Here is a 17133-nt window from a genome sequence, read left to right as displayed (position 1 = left end):
AGATTAATTTATTCAAAAATTACAATTACAATTACTGGCAATAAATCACCAGCGTATCTATTAAAAAGAAAGGTTTCTGAAACAATAATTTGCTGTTCATTACGTTGTCTCTAATTGATTCAACCTTACTGTTATTATTCCTAGAGAGCTGCCGGAACCCCTGATTCCAACTAAAATGTATCCGGCCTTTCTAGAGGCTACGCAATCTACACAGCACGATCCTGATCTTCGGATGGCTCGTCTGCGGGTTCTCATACAAACGATGCCAGAAGAGAACCTTATTGTGCTTCGTTATCTATGTCGTTTTCTTCATAAAGTGAGCCAACATGAAGAAACAACTCGAATGAATGCTTCAGCGTTAGGCATCGTTTTCGGACCAAATCTTTTCCGGTATGTAGGTTGTTTTATTTAGAGGCACACAAAGAATCATTGGCAAAAATGCCTAACAAGATCTTCCAAGCAAAAACCTATACCCGGAATAGTGGGACTACGTTCAGTTGTTGGAAAACGGAAACAACTATGTGATACAGCCGTGAACTGTAACGATATCCACGCCAATAAAATATTGTTGCAAGGAGCGCTGATCCTAGAACTAACTAGTTTTGGAAAATTACTAAGCGTCCTTCAAGATAGAATTTTAGGCCTAACAGCTTGATGTTTTTCCTAACACTGTGCCCGTCTTCCGCTTTCCTAGCTAATAAAATAACTCAATTTCATTTTTTTGCACAGATTCGCTGATGACCTCCAGGGTCTTCAAGATCAGGCAGTGACGAACCAGGTAGTGACAGTCTTGATTGCCAAATATTATGCTGTTTTCGAGCAACCTCTGACAGTCCTAATTCCGGGAACTTCGTCATCTACTGGAGGCAGCAGTGGATCGATAAATATTCCCGCCCTTATGATCAACGATGCTTTGCTTTCGCAGCAAAAGAGACGTTCATGTTCTGAAGAGCGGCCTCCATCTCCAGCTCAATTTTCGCTCGTTCGTCTCCGACGCTGTTCTTCGTCGGAGGACATCACGACTGGAATGGCAAATGCTTCGGTGAGATAATATATCGTTTGTTTTATAGCAATATCGAACGAACTACTGCAAGACATCTAATGCAACACATAATTGTACCGAAACTACACGTTGATAACCACCTGCTTTCGCAAACGGAAATACGTGTGTATTTGAGCATTGTCCTATGTTATGTGTAATGTTAACGATGCGTGCTATATCGTTGACTCCTGAAACAACGCCCAAGTAATCATTTGAGCTAAAAACATTGTGTCTATCTGTTGCGTACTGTTATATAGAAGCGACTATGTCTACCGAGTCAGATAAAAAGAATTCACTTTTTTTACGGGGTACACAGTAGTAACGGCATGTAACAATCAAATCTACTTAAAGCTAAAGTGCAGTGAACTTGATTCGCAGGCTCAGGATCACACCCCACAAACAGCGTTTACGGCCGGGGAAAAAGACAAACTGCTGGCGCAAGTTGAACCGACTCAATACGTCAATCAGCCGGAAACCACCGTCCAGACAGCCGCAGTTGCTACAGTGGTTACGGACGTTAGCGCAGAAGCCCGTGATGAGCCAGCAGCTTCATCGTGGACTTGTGCGTCAGACGTCCGGACACAGGAAATGGAAACTGATAGCGGAGTGGGTGGTGTAGATAGTCATCATGATTATTCGCCTGTCAAATGTCCTCGTGCCAGCGCAGAAGCATACGATTCAATTCCATCTCTACCGAAGCGGGCAGCTGTTACAAGAGAGGTAGGTTGAAAATAAATTTGGAGAAATATGTGATTGATCTACCGCGAGGAAGGGCAGGTATAACAAACATTAGATCGAGTGCATTTACTTCTGCCATCCTGATTATCTTTGCATAATGATGGCGGTAGAACACTGCTGCTTACAGGTATTTAGAGGATGATAAATGGTGCTGATCTGTCGGTCGTCACTGAGCTTCTAGCATGGTTCTTGTATGTGTTGCAAATTAGAAAAGTTCAACCTATATCTTACTGTGTATTAACGATAACAATTAAAGTTTACAGCCACCCTAGTCTTTGAAGCTCTGGACTTCTCATTTTTATGTTTATGAGCATATTTGAGCCAACCTAATAAAGGTGCCGTAACGTATAGATTTCCCAATTTTGAGGTTAGTGCTTACTGCTGAACCATAGACAAAGGTCGGTGAGGTTGAAGCAAATATCGATGAATTATTTACTGCTTAAATACGATTATGTTGCGGGAACTACATTCAGTTGTGCAATATGTAGCATAATCTTGAATAAACTAAAAAATGTGCTACCATTGAAGAAATATCGTGTAGGTGATTTCGAATGATTGGTTCTGTAACGTCATCATTGTAGAACAATAGACCCGTTTCAGTAACCATGTCTGTCTTCTAATGTCTAAGCCCTCCTCCACAAGACTGTGAGTACATATTTGTTTGCTACCAATCGTTTCTACCCGCAGACAGAAAAAAATATCTATTTAGATTTGAATTGTAATAGAAACGATGGTAAAGACTTAAACAGGCCGCGTCTAGCCAACAGGTCCGCAACTAAAAAACAGCTGTGGGCCATTAATCAAGCAAGCAAGATCAATGTAGTATCGGCGTTTCAAGGCTGTCATTGCATAACTAACACGTCTATCGGATGCGTCGTTCTCGAATAGTGTAAATATAGAAAACCGGCTCGTACGATGTCACAACGGCTTTTCCAAGCTAGCTCTAAACTTTGTTATTATCTATGCATCGGGTGACGGTTAGCGTTTTCACAAGAAATGGCTATATGACAGTCTAAAACGAACTCCCCAAACAGAATGCTCTCTATTAGTTGACTAAAGTAGAAAGGTGACCGCAAGCAAATTCAAGTAGGAAACATGTTAATCAGACAAGCGCAGCGCGCATTTCGTTGAAAGGCTACACTGTTTCGCTTCAATTTTATGTCCAAAAGAATGGTGCAAGCATCTTGTTATTTGATTAATCGAAGGACGTCACGGCTTTCCGTTCTGCTAGGCCGAGTTGTCATCAAATGTCCAGTCGACTTTCACTGTTAGGGATTTCAGTGAGAAAGTAATCGATAATGTAATCAGACACTTCAACTCTAATCGTCTTCGTTGCAAAACTCGTCTAAGTGGCGTTTCAACGTTTTTCTGAAACGCGCAAAGTTTGCCACACAATCGACGCTTTATCCCGGCTGTTTTTTTCTATGTGTTCATGCTTTAATAAAGTGCTTATCTCAGTTAGGTACTTCATAACGCATTTATCGTTGACTAGAAAGCAAAAAGTAGCACGTTCTCGTTCCGTCTGCGGACGTGTTTATAGGATAGCTTAGGGCGAGCCTGTAAGTATCGCTGCAGCCATAATTGTGATCATTGTTGTAATTATTCACAGTTATGTATTTTCTTCAGATCAAGACAGTAGCCATGGTTTCTTCTTGCGTTTGGTTCATCTGATGGCCGCGAAGCTGATAATGATGATGACGACGCAGACACGGTCGAGCGCATGCGTACTCTTGCGCCGCGCAAGATTCCGTTCGCTCGCTATTGTTGATCATGATGTCTGTACCGATGCGAATACGCACTACCTATCCGCCTGTGTCTACAGCAATGCCTATTTGTGTATGTGCACTTGGTTACTACTACTGCTGCCGCTGCTGCTACCACTACTTCTAAATTCTCTGCCAATGGCGTAGACTGCGGTTGTTGGGACAGCGGTGGCTGTTGTTGTCGGTTGTCGTCGGTTCAGTCTCTCCATCCACACATCTCTGGTCCCTCTTCCCGACCTGCCTCCTTCTCTCCAACTATGACGATGATGGACTGTTGTTGTTGCAACGGGCCCCGCGCGTGCCATCAGAACTCTCAAAAACACCACTTCTCCTCCAGCTGCGAGTGCAGACCCAGCAGAGAGAAGAGTGACATTGTTGCCTTTACTAGTACTCTAGCACAGACATCGCGATATATCTTCTTTATACACACTTTCTGCGCTTCACAACCGCAACATCTGTTACATTCAGAAGGTGCTATCTTTGTTGTAGTTGTTGACTTATCTTCAAAGTTATTCCGCAGCAGCAGCCTGGATCTGCGTGCCTGTTCATGGTGCATTTATCAATTGATATCGTGGACGACTTTGCTGAATGGATACATTTAGCAAGTAGCAAACTGTATTTTGATTTGTGACATAATGGGACCTACTGTTAGAGCGGGCCAAGGCGATTCTCATGAGGTACGACCCTGGATTCAGGTGAAACTCAAGAGCCTGCTTGGCTCCTTGCAGATTTGTCGGGAATTCGAGAGGACGTGCTGGCAGCCGTGTGGTAGGAAGAGAACTTTCTCGGATCAAGAAAAACAGCGTCCCGTGCTTGGCGCTACGAGAAAGGATTCCAAGGAAGCTTCAGTAAAAAGCTCATCTTCTCGAGAGCCAAGTTCTACGCTTCAAAGGTACCAGAGCGCGTCAGGCGACACCCTTAGCGTATCCTCAGAGAGCATGGAATTCATCGACAAAGGTATTTATTATCTATGTGAAGTCGTTAAGCACAATGAATACGGCGTCGTAGGTTCCTCATCAAAATATTCATATTTATAAAGCACATGTGAGAGGAGATCAAACTCTGAGACCTGCTATGTTATTAAAAATGTCAACTTAAGCCTTGTAATACTAAATAAACACGTCTAAATATTCGTCGGGGTTTATCGATAAGAGTATTTTAACTGTCATATAACATTCGTTGTTCTTGTATCGCAACGAATTAGTTTCAAGTTCAATGGAGTCAATGACAAGTGGTGTAACTCCATCCCCACCGGTGACGCCTCCACCTGAATCTGGCGGCGGTGGCGGAAATGTCAGCAGTGAGGTGCCACCACTGGATCTGGCTCACGGTGAGGAACCGCAGCTATCTGAACATCGCTTCTCTTGGCCCATTGTACGGAGCCTGGCGACACCAGCAACACCCTTCCACAAAACTAATTCGGTTGAGGCACCACTGTCACCATCGGCCTTTCGTGGCTATCTGAATAACCGTAGCGAGCATCTCGTTGACGACGAAATGCGTCTACCGCCATCACCGCCTGTTGGAGAAAACGACTTTCTTGGTGCGGCTGTCGCCTATGGGCACGGTAAAGCGATTGATAGAGGCTCCAGTTCCGAGCAGCACCAGCAAAGACAGTTGAGTAAGAAAATGCGAGCCCTCAAGAAAAAGATCCAGACGTTCGAGGTAGCCTTCGAAGCTAATTGTGGTCACCGCCCATCACACGCCGAAAAGATGAATGACGCACAGTGTCGCGAGCTACTTCATGAGTTTACAAATCTCCGAAAGGAAATGAAAGGTTAGCACCAAACGTTAGAGGCCGCTAAAACGTAACGGTAAAAAGCGGTGAAGTGTTAGTACAGCCCGCATACGCAGTTGAATAAGTTCTTCGCTTAGAAACCATTTACTGCTCATGTCAACAACAATTGAAATCTAACGTTCTAAAAAGTCATTATAACATCTTGCCAGTGTAATAATAAGACCACGCCGGGTTTTCTACGTGGCATTTATTTTTCGTATATATGATGCAAAAACCCTAATGTAAAGTACGTGTATTTGCAGTTCTACAGAACGAAGAAGATGCTCTCACGGAGTCAGTATGTCTCAACTGGCAGCGTTTCTGCCCCCTTGAAGGCCGGGAGCGGCTGGAAAACCTCGAGCGCGATATGAATAATACACTCTGTAACCTGGCAGATCTGCGGCGGTGTGCTTGTCGGCCCGAACGGGTAGAGGTATGAGCAACGTTTGTCATCCTACCAGTCGCATTAGTGTTAGATAAGGAGTTAGGCTGCCTTTTGCAGTAAACCATATAGTTTAACAGTCTCGAAATGGTCTTTACGATGTTATTTCTTAAGATACGCTTTATTTATATTTTACGGAGTTAGTAGGACACGTACTAGGACAAAGTTTATTAGTTACTGATTTGATTATTAGTATAAAAAAGAGAGTTGATATTGCCTTCAATATTGCTGCTGACTCCAAAAATGAGTCAGCAGCGCCCAAATCACTGTGCCTGAGTGAAGTTTGTATGAAATGAGGAGAGAAGTTAGCTACTCGTCAGTTTGTTTTTTTCACCCCATATAAAATCTTAACAGACACTAGCAGCCAAACGTTGTTTTTTATTATATGATATATACGTAATATACGTATATTCCTGCATAGATGTCTAGTTCATCAGCGTCGTTGTTTCTCATCTATTCGGCGCAACGGGACATCGAAAAATGATAAGCTCAAAGCGTAAGCCTAGTAATTTCGCTTCTTATAAATCCTTATCATTTACGCTTTCGGAACTGTTTTTTAGTGGTCCCTTGTAGTTTGACAACATATGATCGCTGAGTTAGGTCGTATATTGATTTGAATAAAGTCGGTATTGCCGTATGATTACATGCTAAAATGGGCGTTATTTTAGCCCAAGTATCATTGATTTGTGCCATTCGGTTTGACTTGAAATATAATATTGGCAATAACATCTACCTGTGTGGCTTCCGTTTTTCGTTGTATTAATAGCAGTAGATTCAGGTCATAAAAATATAATTAATTTGGTATAAATTAAGGAGCTGCTTCGCTGAGTACGTCCACTTAGCATTCAATCTGCTTAAATAGTGTAAGAATATCAACCGTCGTTCCTGTTAGTGTTCCCTAGCTGGTTTTTGTTAGTGTGCCTTCGTATCCAACTCTACATACGTACGTAGTCTTCATTAGATACTAGCTATCTAGCAAACATTGATTTATTTTAGGTTGACACACAACGGCTTATACGCGCTGGCTGAGGCTCGTAAGTCGACTGCCGAACAAGGCCGAAGGAAAACAGGCAAGGCCTGTCTTAGAGAATAAAGGACTTCTAAAAACGCTGCAAACCGCGTCCATAGTATAGATCTACATTCTTAGTTGTGCTTTGCATAATGCTCACTAATTATTAATGGTCATCACCGAAATGTATTTTTCTTATTGGGGAAAAAAATTCGCTGCTTCAATTATTTTTATGGGTTAGTAATTAAAAATGTTCACGTTTCTAATAGTAATTCAATACTTAACAAGACTAGTTCATCGGTCCAGGCAACTGGTCCGATGGCATGGCATGCAGTCTTTTGGGATTATTGGTAATTCGACGTTATCAGTAATGTCAGTACTTTTGAGATTGCTGAGACACAGATGTACGTCCATCGTAAGATACGTAGTCATTCAACAAAGGTGGGCCTTTTTATTGTTCACTAAGCTCCTAAAACAAAATTTGCAGATTTGATGCAAAGCTGTCAGGTTCATGCTCTGTGTAAAAAGGCGCCAGGATCAAAAATCATAAAAACTAACTTGTGGTACCATCAGTAGCAAACAAAGGTCAACGAATGCCCCAGTGGCCAAAAATCCTTCTAGATTATTTTCAATTTGAAGTACATGCGTTCGAATCATATGTGGTTGAAGGAAACATAAAGCAGATGCGAAGAATGGAGCTAAACTTAAACTTTATTCCAAACGATCCAGCAGAATCCTGTACTATCATCAGCATTTTTGCTGTCGAAGCAGTCATCCTGTCCCTTTTAAGGTTAGGCAGGATTAACAGATTAGACAGGTTGATGACCTAGCTTTTGAATCTTGTACGCAAGCGTATATTGCAATGAATATATGTTTCGCATATCTTATTTATATATCGCGACGGAAGTACAGTAAAGAGCTAAAGATACGACAAATAGGTCGAGGTAGTCCCACGCTCATGCTGGTCTCTTCCCCTTCTTAGGTCCTTGTATCCTCGTGATAGAAAGGGCTGGGTTCTGGGGCTTGCGTATTTTGTACTAAGCTAAGCAACTAAGCAAGCTATAGAAGTAGACCTATTTTAATAAACTAGATATTTTTCCTCCGCATCTGTCTAGCTTGTTCTTTATAGAACTGTGAATATTTCAACCCAATAAAAGATAGTCCATTTTGTTATATTTACCAAATAAATAAACATTTAGCACCTTCGTTATGCTTGTTAAACACGCTGGGTTCAAGAATGCCGGTTAAGATTGGTCTATGTATCTCAGGCAAGCGCTGTTAACGCATACACGGTGGGTGGCTTGCGATGAAGCGGCGATCATTCCCAAGTAAACATAGCAGGAGCAGACAGCCAAATTAGCTCAGTATTCAGGCGAAAAGCAGACGAATCGCAAAACGTGCGTTGGGAAGGCTTATCTGCCTCGTCAGTTTTCCACAAGAAAAATTTGTTTATTTACCGAAGACACTTTTGCCTACGAAAGCGTCGGAAATTGTACTATATTAATAAAGATTCGTCATGCAATCACGACAAATCATTGATCGACCCATTTGGGAAAGTGATTCAAGTCATACTGGAACACACAAAACTGCTGTAATAGCGCCGAATTTTTAGTGAACACATATACTTGGTTTGGTGAAAGGCATTGATTTGCTGCCGTTGCATCACCTTACTTGTCAGCAGCGTGTACACTTAGCTCGTTATTCGAGAAAGTGTCTACCGACTCGTTCGTATACGTCACGGTCTGCGGTTTTACTAATATTTCCGTCAATGGATTTCGTGATTCGATACCTGCCAATATACTGCGCTAGAGATGTTCTAGGATCACGTGCGCAGTACGACCATCTACCAACCAGTGGGCAAAGCCCCTGGTGAAACATTTTACAAATAGATGGGTTCAAAGTAGTGGGTTATGGTGATGTCTGCGGCAAAGTTAGCATGAACGTGTAGCCATGTTGCATTCATGACTTTGGTTTTGTACTAAAAATTTGGCAGTAAAAGACTTAAGTTATTAAAAACACAGAGAGTCTGATTTATCCTTCGCTTGAATCGTCTGTCAGATGGCTTGACAAACGACTGCAAAACAAATGAAGAGTCAAATATTTTCTCATGCGGTAGGCTCATCTGTATTATTAACGATAAGTAGCAAGGTGTTATTCGTAACTAGAAGCATTCCGACATTTGGCTATGATATGATGAAACATTGATAAAACTTTTCATGAAATTCAGCCACTGTTCCGATGCCCTCTTGAACCACGAATGTCTGTTTTGACATAGTCATCTGATGTCCAGGTCAACGGATGTGCCGGCGTTGTACTGACTACAGAAAAATGTTCGACGTCAACATAGAGGAGCAAGCAGAATGTTTCTCTTTTTCCTAAGAGCTGCTGTTGTGTCCGCATAGGTTATACGTGACCTTCCGGTCCAAGCACCGTGTGTACCTGACTCTTTTACTGACCCACACAATAGACCAGCGTAGTGCAATAGACATAATACCGATAATAATTCGATAATAGCGCTAGCTACTCTGCCCTCGTTTAAAAGGATTCGTCAAAGCAAAGAAACAGCAATGATCTATCTGGATCGCTTCTGTGTCAACGGATCGTTTCGAGGAACATTTTTGCTACGCTAGAAAATAAACGCTATAAGAAAGTTTAACAAAGGGTCAGGTTTTTTTTCAATAATAGACACGATTAAATTAAAGTGGCTCGTGAAAAACAAACGAAGGTTCATAAATTAACTACCGAACGCAAAAAGCCTTTTGATGATTTTATTAGGATAATCCACTTGCGAGGTAATTTTACGTGGTCATTACAAGGTATGAGCATTGTATTTTATCGGTTCCTTAGATTATTAGCTCCCCTCCAATTATGTAAAGTTTCCTCTAAAATATAGAGTGCGAATTTATAATTTTTTTGTGGATTTCAAAAATATGCACCGTCGTAAAACACATCAATCACTACTCAAGTATTACCATAAATTGCATAACATCAAACGTAGCGATGCTACATCCTCGCAAGGCGTTTATTTAACAAAATTCCGGCGATAATTATATAACTTGCCGAAAACATGACCACGATAAAATAAAAAAAAATACATGCCTTATAGATACTGCAAATCAAATGCTAAAATTCAATATTGAGCAAATTCATGTTTGGAAGTAGGGAGTTTTGGAGTAAACGAATAATCAAAATAGTATTAAGCTATTTATAGACAGCAGTTTCTATTTATGATAGCCTTCTTCCAGCAGCCGAAAGCAGAAGACATAAACAATGTCTTCTGGTTTCAGCTGCGGAAACCTTCTTCGATTTGTTCAAAAAATTAGCCAAAGGAAAGTCAGAACAAGAGTGTTTTAAAGTCCACATGTATATTATGCACATGACAAATTAGGTTTTCAAAACATTGTATATGCTACGGGAGAAGTTACAATTCGGGGGTCCCGCCGAAACAAACCAGTTCAGTCGCAGAGGCAATATATCTGCAGTGTGAAACGGTATGCTTATATCAATAACTTGTACGATAATGGTCTCATAAAATTCCTGATAGGGCACATTTGGCGCATTTATGAGGCCAATGCCTCCACAAAATACATATTAGTCTATTATTTTTCAAGTTAATTCATTCAAAGTAGAAGTTTCGAACAAGTCATGTAGAGATTCGTACGCAGCTAATTTCTAACCTATAAAGCAGTTGCTTCTTTCGCTCCGCAAATTGGCAAAGTTATGATTTATCAGATATCTTTGTTACGTGTTGTCTAACGTTTGGATCAGGTGACTTAGGGAATTCGTATTTGCCAATTTATGAACTATAAGTTATACGTCTTATAACTATAAGCAGGCCCCGTTGGAGTTCATATTCGCAGAGAGTATTTCTACCTACTGGGATCTGTCGCCATCTTATAGCAAATGGAAAAAATATCAGCAATGTGGTATTTGACCGGCTTATTCTGTAGTAACATGCACCCAAGTTAATTTATTTGCACTCAAATAGATTGAATTATATGTGCAAGATACCGATGGTATTTTCTAATAACCATAAAATTATAGCTTCTAAGAGGAGGAATACACATAATTACTATCGGGTTTAGATAGGGGTATTTTTAAGCTAAAGCATGCCTATAGCTATGTGATTAGTTGACAAGAAAACCTTTAATAATATATAATAACTTTTAATAATAATAATATATAAATAAGCAGTACTTTTTGAGGCAAATGTTTATACGCTTAGTCTTTGCTTCAATTATGATTTGTAAATAATGAAATTGAATTTTCCTAGTAATAGAATCCCACTGTGGGATGATCTCTTTTATACAAGTAAGGTTGTACGGCGCCATAATGAATTTCAGATTCGCCAAGTACGCCACCGGTTCCGTATCCAGCTGTGTATGGTACAATTTACTGTGCTCCATACTCATTTCCATCATGGTTTTAGTTGCCATCGCTACTTAAGTGATGCCCGTCTTGGTAGTCATATATATATATGTATGTGTGAAAGTTACTAAATTTACAAAAGCAATTTCTACTTTAACAGGCTAGATGATTAAAAAGTATGCCCCTGAATGTTATCTTTGAAGGGCGCTCTTCCCTGAAGCTAAGGGCTTCTACTTGTTCAGGCATTTTAGGCACAACAAAGTTCAGGCACACTAAAAGATCCGACAACCCATCCACTCGACGCCGACTAATCCACGTATTGTCCTAGTAGTGTTATAGTCGAATGGTAGGGTGTGGAAACAGCCGATTGATGGAAGTAGTTCACATCAATCAAACCTTCAGAGTAACTATGGCAAAGCGTGATAGTTTTGCGTGTTCGTTTAATGAAATTAGTAGCATTAATGGTCATGATGATAATACTTGGGAAAATGATTTGCTCATTTCTATAGGCAAAATATTGGAAAGACTGGTGGAGAAAAGAGCCACACAGGCACGGGATGGCGATCACATTATATACTAGCCTTTGTATAATATATTGTCCGAAACTAAAGATAAATACTTATGTTCGATAAAGAGCACATGCTGTTATTAAGCAGAATAATTTGGCTTTTGTTTTAATTACAATGTTATGTGCAATCAGGTTTAAAGGTATATATTATCAACCTAATTTTCCCCATATCGATTCGCCTTCAGCGACACAGTATGGGGTATGCACCTCCTATTAACCGATGGTACCTTCATTCTGGGTAATTTACGTCGTAAATTCAATTAACGATACGTGGTAATTTAAGATTTTATTACCATTCATCAATTGATGAGATCTCATAGCAAACTTGGCTAATTATTATTAAACGAAAACACGGATAGAAGTATATAGGTTTCACTGATATTGAGTCGGTTACGCGTTTTTCTTACGAGAGACACTGTGGCAGTGCCACAATTAGTTAAACAGATTGTTAGCTAGATCAAAAGATTGATCGTATTTTTGGGCTTTTGATGAGCAGAAGCAGGAGGTTATTATATGCTTACAACCAACAAAAAAATTGTTGAGTCTTATTTAGATTGTAAATTACGTTTTGAAAGAGTAGCTAAGCCAGAATATATATATGGTGTATTTAAACGTTGCAACGGATTTAATAACGGATGTCTCTTCACACCGGGCTGAAAGCTTAATTGGCTGTCATCGTACCTATCTGTGTCTACGTATTATGTCAGTTATCGTTAAAGCCTAAGAATCACTTACGTGATTTTCGTAGTTCGCGTATCGACCACTTCCATAGCCATTGTAAGCACCGTAACCCCCGGCGTGGGCTATGTTTGAATGATCATTAGTTTGATATGAATTGCCTTGGCCACAACCAGTAAAATTCATTTCATGAGTTTCGTCATATGCGTTCTTTGCCGTAGGCCTGGCCTATCGAATACACCCTTTCCTTGAAGAGCACACGATTGTGTCTATAGCTATAATGATCTTGTACATCAGCTTGATGGCCGAAATTTCTACTCTTGCACAGGCAATAAATTAGTTGAGATCAAATATTTCGCTTACGTGGGGGTTGTCAGTCATAACCAAAATTGTTTGATCAAAAATCGAACTATCTTGATTATTGTAGATAAAAGATGCAAAAATCAATATTAAGCATCCAGATGTAAACATTCATTGCCCACTCGGAGCACTACCTCTGTTAGCAACAAGTTAAAGAAGTCGTATGTAGACTGGACTATCTATATTCGTGTATCCCATTCGGACCACCGTGTCCGCCTACAGCGGTGCCAGCGGCGATAAATCCGCGGGTTCGTTGATGAATTGTTCCCTGTATTATCCCTCCATGTGTCCCACCATTCCACCGGCTTGATCTAGCCCGTATCCACCGTAGCTACCTGAGAGTAAAGTGAAATAGCAATTCATCAATGTGATCGATTGTAATAAAAAATGCTATCTGTCTGAAAAAAACGAATTCCGATATCATCGTGCAAAGTGTACCTTAACCATGTGCTTTTACTTACCTAGGGAATCACTCCAATAATCCTACTAATTTTTAACGGATGTCACAAACCGCTCTCAGGAGTTGTGAATCTTTTCTGACCTTCTCGGAGTCACGTGCTGTTTAGATACTATTTCAGGCCTGTTTGAACCTGTTTTCAGTGCAGATTATCCTTATGAATTTTTGTATGAAATATGACTCAGACTTACTAAATTGTAACTAATTAGTCAATCATTGGAACATCAAATATGGTGACATTCCGCAGAAAACGTGAATCGCTTTATACTAGTCAACTAAAACAGACAGTAATTTCGACGCTTCATTCAATCGCTCGTACGGGCACACATTTTCCCTAACTCTAATGAATTCGTGTTGCACGGGGTGAGGCATTCTAAGGGCGCTGTGTTTTCTGCTAACTTCTTACATCTAATCCTTGATGTACCATAAAGTATTTCGTAAATCAGCTAAGAGTTGACGATTTTTCGTCAAGCTACAATTCAATCGCAGACAAAAACTCTCAACAAAGAACACATAGACACCTTGAGTTACAGATGAGTATCTTCGGAAATAGCTGTTATTTGCCTATTCGCCTGTCATTTTTGGTCGCTATCGGCCAAACTGGGCATACAGTTTAGTTGCTAACACAGGTTTATTTTTTAACGTTACATTATCTCAATACTATTACCCACCCCGTAAACATCGGTCCCTCCTAATATGTACTAAGAGCATTGAATTTTTGGGATTAGCATAACTCTATGTGCATATCCTGTTCGGATATATGTAACAAAATGAGGTGAAGTTGTTTAATAGCTCAATGTACAACCGAAATAGGTTTAACGAAAAGCATTTCCCTAATCATTGAGTCGTTATTTTCGTTTGCTGCCATGAATAATGTTCTTATTAGATACAACTCCATACAGGTCTGTTCGTCATTGCACGTACCCCTTTCAGGCCTAAGAAGCGGCAAACGCGTTTAGACAAAGAAAATGTACACGCAATTACATCTTACAAAGGCTAACTTATATCTCATAAAAAAGGATATCGAATGACTTAAACAAAAGCATCCCTCTAGAAAAATAATGGGTTTATTATCGTCTTAGTATTTTGAGTATAAGTATACTCTATATATTTATGTGAAACAAATACTCTGTACTTGTCTTATATCATATGATAAATGAGCATGTGGAGAATTAGGAGGTTCAACACTGAAGTCATTTTTGTATCGACGGAATAATAGTCGCTTAGATTGACAGTGACCTCATCGGAACAGTTTAAACGAATGGCCGCTCTGTCAGATCGTATTAATCCGCGATTTATTATTTTGTACAAAAAATCTAAACTAGCTTTAACCGAATATTCTCTAAATATATTGTTTAAAAATAAAGATAGTAAAAGATAAAGATTACTATTTTAGAAACGAGGTGTAGATGATGTCAGAAGCGTGTTGCTGAGTAATGTATCAACTGGAGAGTCTTTTCAGAAAAGTAACCTTCTTATAGATAAAACTAATAAAAATCTGAGAATTCGACTCAAGTTAATCGACTATCAAACGGCGACATACCATTCAAGGATGGAAGTTTCAAATTGAACCGAAGTACTTTTACCTGTGGTTCAGGCACAATGGTAGATAATTCACTAATTTGTATCTGCATTGATCGTCACTGGCTTGATCTGAGCGGAAAGACTTTGTATTAGAAATCAGATCAATTTAAGTGTTAACCTTAAGCGGACAGTAAAGAAATGTATCCGGTTGAGATTACGAAATAAAATTTACGTAAAAGACACTGCTCTGCTGAATTACTACGGACGTCTGCCGAAACAAATTATTATGGGCTAAATTTCCACGAATAAACGTATAATAAAACCTTCAGTTTTGAGTTTTATGTCTGGCAATGCCGTTAGGCCATGAGACGGCTGACTGTCAGTATGAAGACCACCCACCACGTGTCCCTACAAGCAAACATGTTACCCACTAATCTACGGTACGGACCCCTCCTGCACTTTGTTGCATTGCCTTAGCCTACTGATGTACTGCCATATTTTTCTATTTATCTACTACAACTACAGTTTCTATTCATCACGATGTCCATCGTCAAGATATCTCGAGTTGCGCTCTAACTCCCATTAGGAGCACAGCTACTAAAAGCACTTTGTCCGGATCACAAAAGGCCAAAGCAGCCGAACCGGCAAGTTTAACTACTTAGCGTAAATTTTTGTAATGAACTTATATTTAAAGCTCTGCTACCATTAGATAAGGTTTTCTATCTCTGTATTGGAACAAGTATCCGTTTCGGGTAGCAACAAGCAAATAAACTTATAAGCTGCGTGCTGGTCCAGTACATGCAATCTTTGCTTGAGCTTCGCCACTTGCTGGACGTGTTCTTATAGTCGTACCAGTAAAGGCAAAATTTATTCCCTTCTTCACTACGGGACTAATCAAGGCCGTCGTCTTACATTTCCAGCGAATTCCTCCTTTCTGACCTTTCTCGTCAGGATTTCTGCTTGGAGGCTTCCAACAAGCGCCGACCACATATTTCCGGTTGCATCAAGATGCTGTATTACATTGAAGTTAAAAAACAACTTCAGCGAGAGACAAATCACGTTCAAATGGGCCGTCCTTATGAGAACGGCCATCAAAACAACTCGTACTGTTTAGGGAGATTAGCACTGTTCTCAGACAATTCAGTGACGTCTGATCCTATCTGAACGAGATGTCGTTGATGTGTTATATATCAATTATCTACATAATTACATACCGTGTTATATATAGAATTAAGTGACGATATTAACTTTTCAGATAGAACTATAACTTTCAGAATAAATATGCGGCAATGTTAAGTTAGAGTATCGTCAGCATAGCTTGAAAATAGATAGCAATGCCGACATGAACAGAACGATGATTAATGTAACAACTACATAAGAAACGGAACGTTTTTCGCATTCGCACAAGAACTAGTCTATACGGCTCGTTTCCGGCGAAAAAATTCCGAAATTAATCGCGAAGCCCTCTTCAACTGTGTTTTTTTTTATTTTTTTCATTACTTACACTAAAACCTGTCCTATCAGTTAGTCCCGATGTGATGTTTTGCTTACATGATTACGCCTGTTCCGCAAATCAGACCTACAAATGGCATTGTGGCGCTAGCTATATACTTTCACTTTTATGTGTTATATTGATGTTACAGCCTTGAAGTGAAAATTACCCCTTTTATTTGCTTATCTAGCGGTGACTGTTTGTTTTTCAATGCTTTGGTGCGTCTGTTTGGTGTTTCCAACGCGTCAGCCCGGGTGAAAATTTTTTGACAACTATGTCGGGTTCTGCGTTGGCGGCCCCAGAAATTGTAAGATCACTAGGTAGTATTACAAGCGAGCTAAACAGAAAACAATTTAAAGCGCTTCTTGAACTGACAGCTCAGCTGGCGTCATTGAATCAGTTAGGATTATCTGTCACATAAAGCTCTGCTCAAAGTAACATCGCAGCGCCCTACTAGAAGTCACGGGAATTAGTGTTAGCTTCTAGGCTCTATCATTAGCATAATTATGACACCATCGTTCTCCTATTCGTCACACTGTTTCCGTCTCATGTTGGAATCTCCTTTGTTCTAGAGAATTCCGATAATAATAGTACTATTTGTAAGGTTACTAGAAGATCCTAGAATATTTCTATGCATCTCAAATCGCAACCCTTGTTAAGTCACCATGTAAATATTTAACGGGTGTGTGCTTAAGTCTTAATTTTATGGTAACCCCAATAACTCCTCAGCTTATTTTTATTACGTTCTGATCCTTAAACGATTGACTGCTGGCCTGTATTTTAGAAAATATATGTTGTGTCCATTAAGCCAAGAAAATGCTGTTCGTGCTTATAGTCTATCTAACAAGAACGTATATAATGTATTATTAGCTGTTCGACCTAATTTTGTTTTTCGGCAGTTGCTACACTTATAAC

General features: G+C 39.9%; 1 protein-coding gene across 1 annotated transcript in view; it reads left to right on the top strand.

Moving 5' to 3' along the window:
• LOC111243273 (protein FAM13B-like) overlaps positions 1-17133 on the top strand; it is a 57876-nt gene that overhangs the window by 22384 nt on the left and 18359 nt on the right. Inside the window, exons 3-8 of the mRNA XM_086983546.1 lie at positions 145-390; positions 730-1042; positions 1421-1762; positions 4272-4500; positions 4748-5320; positions 5584-5753. Of these exons, the coding sequence (XP_086839672.1) occupies positions 145-390; positions 730-1042; positions 1421-1762; positions 4272-4500; positions 4748-5320; positions 5584-5753 (1873 nt within the window). The remainder of the gene's footprint in view (positions 1-144; positions 391-729; positions 1043-1420; positions 1763-4271; positions 4501-4747; positions 5321-5583; positions 5754-17133) is intronic.

Source organism: Varroa destructor, unplaced genomic scaffold (genome assembly GCF_002443255.2).
Source record: "Varroa destructor unplaced genomic scaffold, Vdes_3.0 BEIS01000001.1, whole genome shotgun sequence".
In the NCBI taxonomy this organism is placed as follows: domain Eukaryota; kingdom Metazoa; phylum Arthropoda; class Arachnida; order Mesostigmata; family Varroidae; genus Varroa; species Varroa destructor.
Note: the sequence above shows the minus strand (reverse complement) of the source record. Positions and strands in the feature narration are given on the sequence as shown.